The 17,356-nt window shown below is 41.6% G+C and overlaps 1 protein-coding gene and 1 long non-coding RNA gene across 2 annotated transcripts in view; both read right to left on the bottom strand.

The window, feature by feature from the left end:
• Positions 1 to 3,719, bottom strand: part of LOC147798613 (uncharacterized) — a 64,056-nt gene extending 60,337 nt beyond the window's left edge. Inside the window, exon 1 of the long non-coding RNA XR_015426062.1 lies at positions 3,287 to 3,719. This is a non-coding gene — a long non-coding RNA (uncharacterized LOC147798613). The remainder of the gene's footprint in view (positions 1 to 3,286) is intronic.
• Positions 3,720 to 4,585: 866 nt separating this feature from the next.
• Positions 4,586 to 17,356, bottom strand: part of clec16a (C-type lectin domain containing 16A) — a 109,933-nt gene continuing 97,162 nt past the window's right edge. The window contains exon 24 of the mRNA XM_022247612.2: positions 4,586 to 10,277. Within this exon, the coding sequence (XP_022103304.2) occupies positions 9,262 to 10,277 (1,016 nt within the window). The 3' untranslated portion in view covers positions 4,586 to 9,261. The remainder of the gene's footprint in view (positions 10,278 to 17,356) is intronic.

Genomic DNA, 17,356 nt, shown 5'->3' with positions numbered 1-17,356 from the left:
CTATATTGTTCCACACTTTGTACAATCCGGGATGTTGATCTTCAATACAGGTTGCGTCTAAAGACACTATTACAACGTCCCATTTGTCTCAAATGAAAACTAAATGAGTCATATAATAACTACAAAATGACAGCGGAAAACACATCGAAGCAACGAGAAAAACAATCGAATTGATTCTTAATTCGTGAAAACAAAAAACTGCCGATTCAAGTAACATTCAAATAGCCATTACGTCAAGGAAACGCTGTTCCACGTCCCATGGTTTTCTTTAAAAGGTGTTACAGGTACAGTCTCGAACCAAGAACTTGAAAATAAACCACCCAACTGTTATTCCTGCCATGATCGATTAAGAGTTGTCTCAATTGAACAAAGGTTGTGGAGAAAATGACCCATGAAGAGTCCATGACGTACTGATTCCAATGAACTGACGACACACTAGGTGACAAACATTCATAAGCAGACAACCTGCTGGGCACGAACAATTAACGCAGCAAATGAATGTTCAGGTGATGGCGTTCTTAGTAATTCATATTACTCCTAAATGTCACGGAAAATCCGCAAAACTTTGAATTTGCCGCCAAAGTGTAAGTAGTCATTTCATTATTCTCAGGGGAAAATATACCAAACAACAATACAACTTGCTTTTCATCCTGCGGCTCAGGGGCTGTCCCTCTAGCAAACAAAAATAGTTTGGGTCCTCTCCGTCAAAGAAAAGCCCGACTCCACCTTTCATAAAGAAATAATAATAGTCTCGATACGGATGACTGTCTCTTACCTCGGTCCGAATTTGAACGATCTCTAAAAAATGCCACACATGACATGTCGCCATGGATACCATTGCGTGTCATGATGAGGCAAAGTTATGTGATTAATGGCCAATCCGATACCGCTAAAAGTGGACCCGGTTGGGGAAACCTGTTCCACTTTTAGCGGAAAGCCAGTCATGCATGGGCCCAGGTGTGTTATGCGGATACAAAAAATGTTTAACTTAATGTTGTCACCGTGTTGCGCGAGCGATTATTCTTTAACCCGGATCTGTTCTTCCACTCGGTGGAAATTTGAACAGAAAGGTCAGAAATTGATTTCTTAAAAAAAGCAACATAATTTTTGCACCGGAGTGAATGTTTTAGGTCGACGACAGACTCCCGTAAACTCATTCTTTTACACCTGACTGGATACAGTCGAGACATTAATATTGTGCTTACCGGATTTCTTGGATACTGTATTTTCAGGAACAAGAATTTTTTGGGGAATGGGAGTGGTTCGATTCTCTGTTTTCCACAATCCTCCAAGAAAAAAAAAGACGGAAGGAAAAACTTCGAAAGTCAATGAGATATAGACACAGAAAAAGAAACACCCCTCCCCCAACCCCCCCCCCCCAAAAAAAAACACACAGACAGGAAGACTCTAATTGTTTTTCGTAGTAAAAAGTGATTTGCTTTTAACCTGAACAACTTTCTAAAGTTACAGGTCTCAAATGTGCGATTGTGGTGGGCAGAGGCTGCGCAAAAGGCCACGTTCTTGTTCTGCCATCGATGCTATGGGCGGATTTTATTTTGTGTATGCATTATTAGCTGAAAGAGGGCCAAACTAATGTGGTTTAATTCAAAAGAAAATGGGCTCCAAAAGTGATCATGTCAAAACAAAACCGCATTGAATTTTGACACATCCATGCGAGCTTTTGTAAGAAGTACATTTTTCTATCATTACAACTTCGTTAAAGGTTGCATCTGGTGGGTTTGAATCACGCCTCCATCCGATGTGTTTTTGAAGAATGATTCTGGAGATGTCCTGAAACATTTCCGATAGTATGATAGGCTGTGCAGCAGGATCGTTCGGAGAAAATACGATACAATATAGTGTGCAAAGTTTGTTGATTCGACAGTAACATCTAAGAATGAAAAATGTGAATTCAGAGTGATTTTTACATCAGACTCTGGAAACTACCAAAAAAGAAACAACTGTCTGAAGTTTCTAAGTATTCTGAAAACAAGTGATTTCAATCCGCTATATAGACTATGCGGGTCTATATCCCCATGGAGTTGCGTGTAAAATTATGAATGGCTCTCAGTACAAAAGCAAAATACTAATACATGAAGTACTAAAACTCTCCCACAGTTGTCATCAAACCAAATAATAAACAATAAAATTCAAAATACTCAATAAAATATCTTCTTTGAAAGTACAGATGGTGAAAGACCTACTTTGAGGTATACACCAACCAATCGTAATATTTCTGACAATTATGGCTACCAATACACTATAGGCAACTTATCAGAGCGGTTCTGTTATCGGTATTTTAAGCGCCCAATAATCGGGCCTTCCATTCACAACCTATCTCAAGTAATATCGTCGAATGAAGACTAAAAAATTATGTTTCAACATTTGGGGAGTTTATTTAGAGTTAGACAGCTGTTCCATCAATCGTTGATGATGAATGAAAGGGTACCACAGGTAACTGTTTCTACCTGACGGTTAAAACTGACCCACGCGACCCTAGGATGTTATCTGGCAAACACATATGGTTGAAACGGGCAATTCGGTAACATTAGGAAGGAAAATTGATCAAAACTGCGCAACATGTTTGGCTGCACGTTTGCCAACATTAAGCCTACTAGTTACAATATTTCATCTACTACGTTTAATACTGGGCACATTCGAACACCGTAGGTAAATATAGAAATTTCTGAAGTTACATGTATTTGAATACTTCTCTTTTCAGAGTTAAGTCGGTAAGCGATACGGGTCTGGATGGTGTCAGCTCGAGCTGGCCTCTCACTTCATTGCTTGCAATCATCGGAATGTCTGATGTTTACGCCGAGATCAAATTGTCGAATTCGCAGAAGCATAACCGAACACGCCGCTCTCCTCCGGACCTGGCGTAAGCATTTCGATTATTAATTTATTTTTTCTATCCGATCTAACCGAGACTGGACCGAGGTGGACCGACTATAAAAAAAAAATATAGCCTATACGCAATTTGGCGGTGTGCCCGCATCCCTGGTCGTATCCCGCTGGGCCCCAAACGTGCGAAACGTGGTCACTTCAAGCTGCTTGAACGGTGAAACCGCACTAAAAACCTCGGAGACCGTTTTCTGGAAATCATTGGTAAATGGTATTGGTAGTGTTCCGAGAAATGGGCTCGCAACGACAGGGACACGCCAATAAACGCGAACCACAATTTGAACGCTCGGGGAGAGAGTAGTAGCGAGGTCAGTCGTGCGTCACGGACTGAACGGGAACAGGATTTGTAATAAGGAAACAGTGGTGTGAATTCACAGCTTACCTTGCGCTTGTGGCCTCTGAAGTGGTCAGCGATGCAACTCCCGAGGATGACGCCATGATGGAACAGTTCAAGCCAACCGCCTACTCTCCCGTCCTCGTGGGAGTCAGATGTCCCCAGACTCGACGTACCGATGAAACAGCGAAAATCGGCATCTATTTCCCAGTGGACCAACTCAGTTCTATTCCATAAAATTTCCTTGTGCCAGTCCAAGTCCATTGGTTCCTCCATTCTGGTTCCCAATTCCAAGCAATTCCTTGACCGCCATGTGCGTCATCTTCCCAGCCTGTATAGTTCCACCCAAAACAAGACGCCCCGCCATTGAATTCAAGCTGTCATTAAGCTAGCCGGCCCACACCACGACCTCAAACTGTGCGCTTTTGTTGCTTGCGCTTTTTTTGGCAAGCATCCAACAAGCCGAGAATCCAAGCATTCCTCGTCTTGAATGGCGCGGCCAAAATAGTTCAAAACACGGGGAGGGACTCTGGAATACGATGTGTGATCCTTTCTCGTCATGTTTTCTCAGTTATTCCCACAATTTCGTGTTTTAACTTCTCCATGAAGAAATGAAAAAAAAATGAAATGTGTTACAACTTCACACCATTTCCGAGGTTGGGCTAGCCAACTTACCTGGATGCTTTAGAGTAGAAACTCCCCACCCCCCACAGAAAAAAATAAATAAATAAAAACGCCCTTCACCAGAGGTGACCAAGGATTGTCGGGGTGGGGGTCGGACCAGAATTTACCCCAATATGGCTCAATGTTTCCACCACCCCCCACACACACAGTAGGCATCTTTTTCATTTTGGGGTTTGACATTGTGCATTCTTGCTAATACTTGTGATGAAAGTTTCCTCGCATAATTCTTACGGATATATCATAGAAGATGGCCCCGAAAGATATATCATTTGGGGCATTTTTGCCCAAACTTTGGTTAAGGGTGAAAGAGTCTAGAATGTAGAACTGCCATGACCTAGCGGATGGCCCAATATTGGGAGGTCACTGTTGAGTTTTCGTGACAGAGTTAAACTTACTCCTATGAAGTTAATGTGTGGGCAACTTCATGATCGATGTACGCGAACCACGGTGTTTTTTTGTTTTGCTTTTTTGTTTTTGCGGCGGCCGGCGTGAGAAAATGACTGTTGAACGGCGTGAGCGCAAGAGGAGGCGCTGGGGCGCGGCGTGACTCTCAAGCCATAGGCGTAATACTTGGTAGGTCTGCATTTCAAAGATAGACAACACTACAGCAGTCACTGACACTTCAGTTACATTTAAACAACCTAACAAATGTCGAAGCCAATATGAACTACAAATCTTTATTTTCATCGTCAACTCACATAGATTAGCACACAGGCCTACACATTTCCATAATTTGAACCAACAACATAATTTTTAAATATGTACAAGTTCTGTCCAACAATAATTTCAAATACCGGCAGGCATTCTGGGTGTCATCGAAGTCTATGCAACTGGGTTTATTTACGGCATATCATCTTTCTCAGAAACCAAAAATACAATTCTTCAAGACTTTATACAATATTCCTTACAATAAACCACAACTTTCACTCATGCGGCAAGAACAAATAATTCCCTATCCCAAATTTTTGGATTGCGAATAACCTTCAATGAATATCCATTTTCAAAATCACACTTGATATATCTGCATTCCATGTCTAAAAAGTCAGAAAAGGTAATCTCAAAAGTTGGCTTCGTGTTTGCTAATTTGGCGCTATTTTTATCATTCTGCGTGGAACATATAAATACATCTCAAATTTTATTTTGTTGTTCAGAAACAGCATGCTTAAAGTAGCTCTTGGCTAAACCCACTACTGTAAAATATCCTCCAGGTTGATCGAATTTAACAACATGTTTTATCGTTATTAGTTGTTCTGAACCATGCATGCTTGTAACATCCTCTCCCTAAAACCCCCTGCAAATTAAACGCCTCTGCTGTGACTGCGGCTTTCAAGTCCAAAAACTGTGGTAGTGTGAGAACTGTTTCAAACCATGAATTGTGATTTTTTTGGAAAATCTCAATTCCTCTATAAAAATAAATATTTCTGAGATGTTTTCATCATTTTGGGAGTATTCGGGGCGAGACAAATTATTTCCTCGGTGCACGGTTGTGTGGATTTCTGGCAACAGAAAAAAAGAATCGCTAGTCACGATCCATTTGGTGAAGGAAAGTGTGACATGACCAGAGAGTATAAATACGCACCGCGCTTCTCAAAAGAGTTACTAGGAACCGACCGGGCGGGGAAATGTCTTGCTTTCGGAAAAAAAATCCGGTCCATTGGCGTATAACGAGACGACCAACTCATCGGAAAGAGCAATGCCATCTTTTTTTGCACGCATTCGTGAATAACTGTCCAAATCCTACTTCAGTGCCGTACCCTGAAGGGACCAAGTTATCAAAGCGATCCCCAGCGTGGGATAAGTTCACAGCGAGTGCAACAAACATGACAACGATTCCGGCAGAGCAAAATCCCCTAACAAAGCACGCTATTTAATTTGGGAATGTGTCATGAACTCAGTGCCAATACGCGGATCACTGCTGACCGCTTCATTACACTTTTGTGGTCTGCGACTGAATTAAAAAAGAAGGGCACGACAGTATTGACACACGGCTCGACTCGCTTTGACCATGGAGGAAGGCTTCGACCCTCGTCAATGCAGGGGGAAAAAACACCCTTGTCTCTTCCGCCATAGCCAAATTCTCAGTAGATGACTTTGTTGGCGAAATATTTTGCGGGTTCTTTCATTCAAAGCGACGTGTTCTCCGTGAAATATGACCCGCGATTGACTCTAACCACTAATTTTGGAGCACTACAATGCCCCACCACACAAAACCTTGGTTTTCTGCGCTAAATTGAGACATGACAATTAATTTGTCGTCCATTGAATTTGTTTCCGATGGTGTGTGATAACGTTGAGCAGTACTTCCGTTAAAGGGATACTGACATAAGCTTTAAACTTCAACCCCCCCCCCATTTTAGAGACTTAAAAACTGCTAGGCCCTGTAGACTGTCATTGGAAAGTATGTAGAACAATCGCATTCAACTGGGTCTAACAAATAAGTACAACACAATATATCAGCCTCTAATAATGTGGTGATAAAATGGGAAAACGAAGATAACTGAAAACACAATGACATGTAAACAGATACAGGATATTCGAATACAACTCAAATATAGCAAAGATAATAAACTATAAAACAGATATCTCCTTTTAATTTGTTGCAAGAGAAATAAATAAGATATACATGTATATAGGCAACCGAATTAGGAATAAAATCTGATCTTTCTCAAATAGTACAGTGAGGGAATGACGACTAATACATGAAGCCTAAATGTGGTCATCGTATTCAAGAATTCTAAACTGAAACAATTTGAATAGCTTGGAAATTCTTAGAACGAGAACGTGCATGCGTGTCCCGTATACGACATGTGACTATTTTGCAATAACTCAACCTGTTACACTATTTCAATTAGCAATTTTGTCAACGCCTCAGTGTTCGGTGCATCATGATGATATGCCTGATAATTAAACTTTTGGTTTGCGTCTTCCACAGTCACTGTGCCAGAACAAGCCAAGTATACTTGATATATATATATATAATTAAGCGCATAAGAGTGTTTTAAAAGGGCAGACAGAGGAGCGCTTGGGCCAACCGCCAAAAGTAAATCGTTCCGAACTTGACATCCAAAGAGAGAAGTCAAAATTCACTAAACCCTGACTAAAAAGTAACCTCTTTTGAGGAAACCAAGCAGAGTTGCTAACCGGTCAATGCGCTGGTTTTAATGCACAGATATAAATCCACCTTCGTCCATATTACGATATCCTGGATAAAAACGCGGCACAGTCAAACTTTTTTAACGCAAACTGTTTGCAGGCTTCCAAACCTAATTCACCGAGTTTTTGAGTTCCTATTTGAATTTCAGTAAAATACACGTTGCTAGGATGTTGGAAACCCTTTATTCGTTTTTAGTCAACAAAATATCGATAGTTTCTGGAGTCGTTTGTTGGAGAAGAAACATCATAAAAGACCAGTTGCAATCGAAGTTTCTTATAAAATGGCCGGGCCTTTAAATATGGTTCTTCTAAATGACAATGAACACGTAGGAAAATCTCATAGATTTAGGGTAATAAATTAAATTTTTTCCTTTTAAATACTATACTGCAGCTTCAATTTGCTAAAAATCCTTTTAAAACCAAAAAATAGAATTTGCTTCAAGCTCACATTCAGCATCGCGAAAATAAATGATTTTTCCTCCATTAACTCAGCACAAGACGTGCTTACAATACCTGCTCTAACACTTACTATATTCCACCGTCGAATGTGACTTAAAAAGGAACATGGGCATGTCAGGTTTTGAAGAGAAATAGGTAAATTTGGCACAAACTTTGCAGAGTCTCATCAAATGTTCCAAAAAAGACATCACTGTAATCTCGTTAATGCGCTAAGCCAACTAGATTAAGACATTGTCCGACCAAAAAGATAGAGAGGGTAGAGTTTCGGAATTCACACAACGGTTAGACTTTTACCGAACCAATCATGCCCCAAGTTTCATGGTATCCTGGTACAGGGGAAAATCTTCAGAATCTTGCATCAAGCTGTCCGTGGCTCCAGGCCAGTGATAGCCTACACGAACCAACTCACAGTGTGCCCACTCTCAAGTCCCCTGCTATGACAGAATTTTCTGGCCCATGAGCTTGTTGCTTTGTAACAATTCCGGGCAGGAATGGAAGCTTCTAATTGTGCGAAAAATGGATGAAATTTGGCTCTTAGAGAGGCCTAATTCATCAGTGGGGTGCGGGCATCATTTTTCACAATGAGGATAGGTCTCACGACAACTTTCAGGGGCGGTCGTGTTGGAGGAAAATCTTTTTTCCCAAAGTGTCAGTGGATTACCATAAATAAAAATGAACAAATAAAATTTTGCTCTTACGAGTTTCAAACACCCTAAAGAGTTGTCCCCACCAGGTTTTATAGGAGAGCATTTGTTTTTACCGTGGTCTACGGCAGTTTATTTACTGGCCTGCAACCAAATCGCTATTTACACAAAGCATGTGGCCAGATCTGCTGAAAAAGGACTAAGGATGGGGGGGGCAGCCCATGATTCAGGGAGGGCCGTTTGATTTCGCTGTGACTCTTGACCAAATTGTACCCACTGCTGCTGGCATGGGGGGGGGAGGGGCACTGAGATACCTTCGGGAGATGCATTCCCCCAGTCCCCTGGGTCATCTTCACATGCTGCACTTTAACAATGTCATATATGTGGACACTACCAATTCTGTATTGCAACAACAGGCTGACATTCCTTTGAACTCTGCCATGCTGCAGAACACACGTGGCAAATCCAGAAAGAAAGACTCCATCACATACAATCAACTTGTGCTTGACTGACAAGTAACACATACATGTAGGAAACATTTTCTTGTATTTGTAAAAGAGTGTAATTCGACCATTAGAATTAGACGCTATTACTGAGGTGGCACAATGCTCGGGGACAGATGGTACGCGTGCGTTACATACCTCTTCAAACAATAAGATGTCGTGATTTGTCAAATGCACGCGTGCGTCAAGCTGAAGCATGTGCATGTGAGTGCGGTGCCACCGCAGTAAGGGCGTCTTATCGGATTAGTATATAGCAGTGAACTTTATTTTTACAGCACAGTTTGTTTCTGACCTAGAAGTTGAAGGGGCATCAGAGGATTCTCCAGGCGGTGGATGGGATCTAGATGATTACGCTGTGCTACGGTTGGAAGAACTTCAACTTCTCCTTGTCTTGGAAGAGATCTAAGAACTGCTCGCACTGCTAAATGATGTCTGACGGATTTTCCTTTCTGCTGCCGGGCAGTTTCTGAAAGATTTCAACTGCAGCTAGAAGTGGATTATGTTATCTACATGTAAAGCTAGCAAACTTCTCTCTGTGCTGGATAGGGTCTGGCAAAATCCTCCTGGTTACGGATCGTGCCTACACAATTTCTCCTGGTGGTGATGGAGAATCGCCGTCACAGTGACTAGAGGTTGCCAAGCTCTGCATCTGGGCTTGCACCATGCTCTGCAGTGACTCGTCCAAGGAAGGTACCCCTTGCTGTGCTGGTAGCTGATCAGGGTCTGAGAGGGACCCTCGGGGGTCATTATCAAGACTAAGTCTGGCATCTGATGGACTGTCCCTATCACTGATGCTCACCCAGTCTAGCCCCTGCCTGCTGTTCTCTGAGACTGATGATGACAAATCCTTCTCTAAAGGACCTGCCGAGGCCATCTGCGTCTCCCCTTCTGTCCTGCTAGGGTCTGATAGATCAGGGTTGGTCAGACGATCATCTGATTCCTGAGGCCACTGTGAAAATGACTTCATTTCCACCAAGTCTGGCTCTGAGTCCTTCCAGCTTTGGCTGAGCCTGGACAGGGAAGCCTGGGCACTCTCCACAGATGTGGTGTCCGACTTATCCACTGAGGCAAAGATTGGATTCACATCTATTGTGGCTGGGCTCTTGCTTGCAAATGGCGAGACAAGTGGAAGGGATGTGGGCCCTGACGCTCTGGCCAAATCTGAGGAGGTACTACTGAAGCTGCGGACACGCTCTTCTGATGCTGGAGGGAGGAGCTTGGGTGACTCCACATGGCCTTTGGCAGAGTTGGAGCTGGGGATGAGGGTGAGGGGCGGGGCTTTGGACTTGGCCAGGGTGGGAGGTAAAGCAGACTGATCGTCATCAAGCTCACTGGTTGGCTGGTAGAAGTTGTCATCACTGTCAAAGGTGACAGCATTGTTACTGCTGCTGCTGCTGTCAAAATCTGGCTGGACGTGGGCGGGCTGATCTTCATCCATTGGAGGAGTGCCGAAGGCCGATGGTGACATGGCGTCCTTGGCTTCCTCTACTTCCGGCGAGCCAGTGACTGGCCTCCTGGCCCCGGTCCAGCGGCTCTTGGAGGGGGTGTGAGACGGCGATCCCGATACCGGCTTGGGCTTGCTCTTGGCTGGTGAACCTGCACAGAAGAATCCATGTAAAACCAGGTCAAGTGAGTGTATACAATACAATAAGTTCAAGTACGAATATTTGCTTTTACAAACAAATGTTCCATCTGTTACATGTGCAAAAGATTTTAAAGTACAGTACATAGTTAGCTCATCTTAAGTGACAATGAAAAATACAAGAGTGAGATATTCATTTCCAAAAGAAAAACACAAATTGAGACTTTGAATGAATTGAGCCATGAAAATTGGACTCTCTTATATGTATGCTACCCTGAAAGCAAACCCCAAATCTGGCAAATCACAAAATGCTTATTACTAACCTGCTTTCAAAATTCTGTACCTACAACCAGCCCTGTGATCAACAGCCTCTAATAAGCCTTTGCAAGTTAAATCTGAATAAAGTCTCAAACGCTTACATTAGTTCTTTAAATTCACGTGAACATACCCATTTGAATCCTGCGTACTAAAGACACTGTTGCTATACCGGTACCTCGTGATTTGGAGCAAGCTTTCGCTGAAAGTTACTTGAGAGATGCCTCGCACCAATACCCTGTTTCAATGGATTAAAAGGGCACAAAGCAACCAGTCCATTCCAGAGATAGTGGTCCCTATGCAAAAGCTTGCCCCGAATCACGCGGAATAGCAACAGTGTCTTTAGTCTGGGGAATTTAGATTGTGTTTACGTACAATCAAATAACTCATTGTACCAAATTTATTCAAATTTAATTCACTAAAGGCTTATTACACACTGCTTAGAACCTCCGCCAGCCCTTTCTGTTGGCCTTAAGTGTGTTATTACTCATGTGAAACTAGTCAGTAACGAAACTCAAGTCGACTTTGATAGGAACAAAGAAAAGCTTTGAACGTCCCTCACTGTGGACTCTTAACATAGATCACTGATAGTGTTAGTGACATTCACTACAGATGTTAGTCTTTTATCAACAGGTACATTGAGATTGTAGGGCACTGTAAGTAGGAGGAGCTAGAGATGGCAGGAGGGTCTGGCGGGATGGAGAGTGAGGTTGGGGAAAGGGAAGGTACATGTAAGAGGGTATGACAAGCTGCTGCAGTCTCATGAGCCAAAGATAATTCCCCTCATTTTCCCTTCTGGGATGTGAACTTTTTAAAATTCAGCATAGGACTAGAAGATAAGAAAGAGAAGCAATTTCAGCCTCGACAGACAAAAATATCAAAGAGTCTAATGCTACAGGACTCTTTGAGTTTAATCCGTCGAGCAACCACGCTAAAGCGCATTCTTCCTGTGCAATGACTTAACAGTGTTGTCCATGTTCAGATAAAAACCGGTCCTGTGTGTCCTGCATCAGGCAAGCAGCTTAGTGCCTAATGCCCGTTCTACTATTCCTGTATAGCGTCAGCAAGGTTACACAAATCACAAAAACCAAAAAAGTCCAAAAAAGCAAAACGAGGATTTGAAATCTTCATCTAGCTGCTGAATAAAGGCACATGTCCATTTCTACCTTTTTTTTTAAGGTGCACTGCATACATGAGACGTTCATGCATTCCACTTTCATGGACACAAAAATCAATTCCATAAACATAACACACATGTGCGTTGAGTTTGGCCATCAAAATCGCTGGGAGTGATTTGGACGGATACGCAACGCTTGATGCAATAGTAGACGTGCATATGGAGAGGCGCCTTAAGTTGTGCACTTCACATACTTTTTAGTAGGACTACTTAACAGTACATGTACACACAAAAAAGCCTTTATCCTCTATATCAAAATTGAATTTAGGATATTTCTCAGGGATTTTGAGGCAGAACAGGAATTTTAAAACAGAGATACTAAACCTCCCCTTGGCCACACCCTGATGAAAGGCCCACATGTATGACCCAGGCCCAATCCCCCTTTCTCACCCTGAAATGAACAGAGATGCATGAGACATTCAAAAAGGTCTCAATAACATGGTTCTCAATTTGTGGAAGCCGATGCAAGGGGATTAAAGGAACAAAATGGCCACAATTAAAAATCAAATAACAAAACGGGAACATCACTCGGTTGGAATTATACAGAAATCATTTGGCTCTTACAAACAAAGTCAAAGTACACAGGGTCAGAGGTTGTCATGCCCAAGGGTTTGACATTACCTAACAGCATGCCAGGCTAAATTTGTTCTTTTTCTTCTCATTCTTTTCCAAAAAAAACCCAGGAAAAGTAATTTGCAGATGGCTCAAAAAAAAAAAAAGGAATAAAAGACAGGTAAATCATTTCATCTACCTTCTCCCTGTCCCTGGGTCTCACTTTCTGAGTTTGCACTTGAGAAATTAGTGTGAAGGGAACAAATACAGAATTAGAAATGACACAAATCAATTAAAAATCCACACACTATTTAAAATACTGAAAAAAGATGCAAAGCTAATTTCTCATTATTCTGTAGGGGGATGTTTTCAAAGATGCTTGATTGGAGAAAAAGAACTACAAATGCTGTCTTCAAAACATATCACAACTGCCAATATGCACAATCCGATGGAATTTCTGTGGTGAAAACCAGTGCTGTCTAAACACCAAACCAACCACTCTGGTTTTTCAGAGAAACAAAGCCGGGCAGAATGCCCAACAGATGTTCTTTGTCCATAAACTCGAAGAGTATGCTGCCACATACAAAGGCATAGCTCAGCCATACTGGCATCTTGTAAGGCAGTCCTTTTCATGAGGAAAAAAAAATTTGGAGGGATTGGGGCAATATCTCATGCCTTAAAAAAGTTACCAAACTGCTCATTGAGCCGAAAGGACTTCAAAGATTGATGAGAACAACAGACATCCCTAAGGAATTCTCAACAACAACAAATGGGTTTTCCATTACATATGTTAAATAAGGGACTATTTTCTTCCCCACCCTACCCCCCAAAAAACACACCAAAAACAAAAAAAAGAAGTCTGAGATTTTATATGGGGTGTGTCATGTAACTTCTGAGAGCCCTACTTCACATGCAATGGAGATACATAATCGAAATGCTGAAGAACAAAAGCTGCATTTCATAGAAGATAACCTGTTGCCCTTACTTGATTCTCGAATTAAGCTACTTTAAACCTGGCAGCGCCTGTTTCAATAGCAAACGCAGAAGTCAGTCCTATCAAAGGTCTATTTTTATCCTGTTTTCACCGAAATTCAAAAACGAGATTTCCAGCTGAGAATAAATCAACTTCCAGAGGGGCTAAAAATTGTACAGGAAAAACAAGACACTGACCATGCACCTGTGGGGTAGGCCCCCCCCCCCAAAGAAAGAAGTAAAAGATAAATGTACGGTTAAGATGAAAATGGAACAACAAGTTGTTTGTCAACCGATCAACTGGATATTTTGTTCCAATACTACATGAACGCTCTTTGGCTAGGGAGAAAACTGGGTCAAGGGAACCAACATGTGAAACTCATCATGAGCAAACTTAGGTGTATCCTTTGACGGGTGTCAAATGTTAACCATGTGACATGAAGCAACGGCTCGATAAGGCCCACTGCAAAGCCGCAAGAGTGACAGATTTCTGACCTAGCCATCAATCATGTGTAATCACAGCGCAAATTTGAAACTGGGACAATGACAACTTCCTTTAATGAGGCACCACATTTTGTATGAGGCCATTTGGTAAACCAAACGCTTCTTATTAAGTACTAGAACATAAAAATGGAAAGGTCTGCAAAAAGAATGAATCACGAACCCCTTCTTTTTTTCAACCTAAAGCAACATTTGGGCAACCTTTTCAAAAGGTTTTTGCAAGCCTGGGCAACCTGTGTCCAAATCCAACTTCATGTATTTTCTTTACGTGTTACATAAGCATACTTTTGCCTTGATACTGAGCAAACACAGGGTTATAAACACACACAGGCGTAGTGTTGGGCTTTCTACACACACACTCTCCCAACCAAGCCACTGAGATGTATTCACTTCATTCAAGTCTTGCAGTACTTTTTTTTTGGGGGGGGGGAGATAAATTTGCTTCAAAAATCAGATACCTGGTCCTCCACTGTTCCTACATGTATATCCCCAAGAATCTAAAGGGACATGTATACGTACAAGTTTCTCTAACTAGCAAGATCATGTAGTACACTGACTAATGAGGGCCAATTTAAGTGTATCCCTATTGTGATCAATGATCCAAAGATGTTTCACTGACACCAGATCCTGCCTAATGAATGGTGCAAACCAGCATTGGGATCATGGATCGAGATCCGGATTCCCAATCACTTTGTTGGGGTTGAGTTTGTTTCATGTGAACAGTTAGTTAATTAAGTTAACAGTTCAATTAATTGGCTGACTCCCCAACATTGAAAAGGCACTGAAAGATGAAGGACAAGATAATCATTTGATTTTTATTTAAGAAACCCCAGGCAATGTTGCCTTGCCAGCTATTCAGCCCTTAACTTTGATTTAAATTTGACACTGTTTTCAATAGGGGCTTAAATTAGCGGAGTGCACCCAGAATGGCCCTAAATTGGCACCTTCCCTGAAATGCAGACCACAGTAACAACCTTCACTCCACCTAGCCCAATGCCAGGGACTTTTCCCCCACGAGCAACAAGTCCTCATGCTGTTCAGCCCAGACAGCACCCTGTCATCTGACAGTAACAGATGATGATGTCCGCGAAGCCCGTGTGACCACACGGAGGGACTTGAGCTTCTCGGAACTCCACTTGAGATATTTGCGGTGGGTTTCCAAGATGTCATTTCTAAACGGCAGGAAGGCTTTGTCTCATGAGAAGTCCTGACATTGTCTGGAACCACTGGAGACATTTCTGTCATGGTTTTGGTTGGTTTCTTTTTGCGAGTATGGATTACTGAGTGATTAAGCACCATCCTTTCAAAGAAATAACTGAAGAGTGGTAAATAGAGAAGTACAGCATCTCTACCACTGTTAACAAAAATGGCATCTGTGTCACTTCGGATTACATTCTGTTTGCACATGTACATGTACAACCGACCTGTAGAGCAAGAGTTTGGGAACAATACCCAAATTGCTTAACCACACTCATCAAAAACAAACCAGAATGAACGGTCAATGTTCTGTGTTGTAAAATGAAAAACAGACCATCTACATGTAGAACAAACTTAACGTCCACAACAGCCTCCATTAACTTAAAGGGTTCATTTGGGCTTAGTCTTTAAGTCTTCCCATCCCAAAACAAACCTACAACAAATAAACTACACACAAAAAACAAACTATGACAACTGTAAAACAAATAAACCCAACAATTCCCCAGATTTGGGGTGGTCCCTATATTTCTTTGCAGGAAGGGCTAGGAGAGGAGAGATTGACATGCCAAAAGCAAAGACTCACTAGGACTCAGTCTTAGGAATTGTTTGAGTACTTCCTCGCTCTTGAGAAATTGGCCATAGGTTGAGTCACATTATCCCTTGAAAATTCCTGTTTTCATCCTCAAACTATCCCCTAGAATAGCTTTCATCAGGTGCGGGGTATTTCAGACTACATTAAGAATGTCTGGAGCCATCTTGAGAGGATGGTATGGCGTCTGCAATTTTTTTTCAAAATGGACCAGAGAAACCGCAGACGGGCAAACACCCACCAATGCTCTCATACCAGACAAACTGCCTCTTGTCTGGACCATGGTTAACCAACATGTTGCTCCCCAAAGGAAACCCACAAAACACCATCGAAGAACCCCCCCCCCAAAAAAAAATTAAGGGGGCCAGATGCTAAAAAAAGCGGCAAAACTTGGATATTTTCTTATTAAATGAAGGATATTTGCGAGGAGGGAGAGGACCAAAAATAGTTTGTAAAAAATTCGGTATGAAACCCACAAGACTTTTTTTTTCTCAGAATGCTGTCATGTTGTCTTCTACTAGTGCCTAAAACTGGGAGATTTGGGCAGGGCAGCTAGGAGACATGACCTTTAAGCTTTCCCAAACTGTTTCAGGCCACCTAAAATGGGTGCATAGATTGGCATTTAAAGGACTATTGCAAGCTCCATATATACCACAATGTCAGCACCTGATGACCTACCCAGGGAGGACTTTATTTAGAGCTCACTACATGTATAGCCAAAAGCACCAGTTGGTTGAGAACCCGCCTACCTACACAAAGGCCATCAAACCTCAGACACTAACTGCTGCAGCATTCATAGTCTCTCTCTTTCCTATAACTTTACATTCTTTGCTCCACAACTTAAAATTAATTTCTTTGCTGATGCAAATAATAAGTAGTTATTATTAAACAAAAATCCAAAAAGATTTCCCAAACTAGGTGTCTTGCAATGGAATGAAATGAAAAAAAAAAGACAGACGAACGGACGGACGGATGGACAGACAGACAGACTCTGTTTAAGGCTAACACACAAAGGACTTAGTTCCAACCCCACAGCACTGTTTTGGGAAGATAGAGTATTCACCTGAATTTGACGATAAAACACACTGAGCAGACACCACACCTGAGCGTGGCTAGCCTACAGGGTCCATGTACATTTTGTTCATTCCTTTTTTGATTTGAAAATGAATATCACATAACCAAACACAAGTCGTTTTCCGTTTTCAATTTGAAATCAAAAAATGAGGAAAAAGACAAAGAAGTCATTTCTTGTTTTTCCTGTTCAAAACGAAAAAGGAAAGTAATCCTGTTTTCACTTTTTATCCCAACTAATCCCATGTAATTTCAAGGTGTTACGGACGTCTCTGAGCACTTCTCAAGATATAAGTTGCCTCTGAGCATGCAAAAATTTTCCTTCCGAGTTGCTCCTCTTTTCACTTTATAAGCAAAACATTCTTTGTGTTCCCTAGTTCAGCAATGTTTGATTTAATGGCCAACAAAAATGCTTCTTACGTTACACAATGAAAAATGGAACTGTTTTCAATAGATTACGCTGTTGTTCATTTTCATTTTGAAAAATGATAATTCGTTTTCTGTTTTCACATTGAAAAACAAGGAATGACTTGATTTTCGGTTTTCAGTTTTGTTTTCAAATCGAAAACAAAACAACTTGTTTTTGGTTGTTTGATTTGGTTCTCAAATTGAAAAATGAATGAATGAAATGTACACGTAACCTACAGGCCCCTTGAGGCAGATTTTAAGATGATCAATTGTCAACAGTTGTGAGGAATTTCAGTACTATATCAGGGACA

Source organism: Acanthaster planci, linkage group LG07 (assembly GCF_054643075.1).
Source record: "Acanthaster planci isolate LZ-2023a linkage group LG07, COTS_SCS, whole genome shotgun sequence".
Classification (NCBI taxonomy): Eukaryota; Metazoa; Echinodermata; class Asteroidea; order Valvatida; family Acanthasteridae; genus Acanthaster; species Acanthaster planci.
The sequence above is the reverse complement of the archived record's forward strand: the minus strand, read 5'-3'. Positions and strand labels throughout refer to the sequence as shown.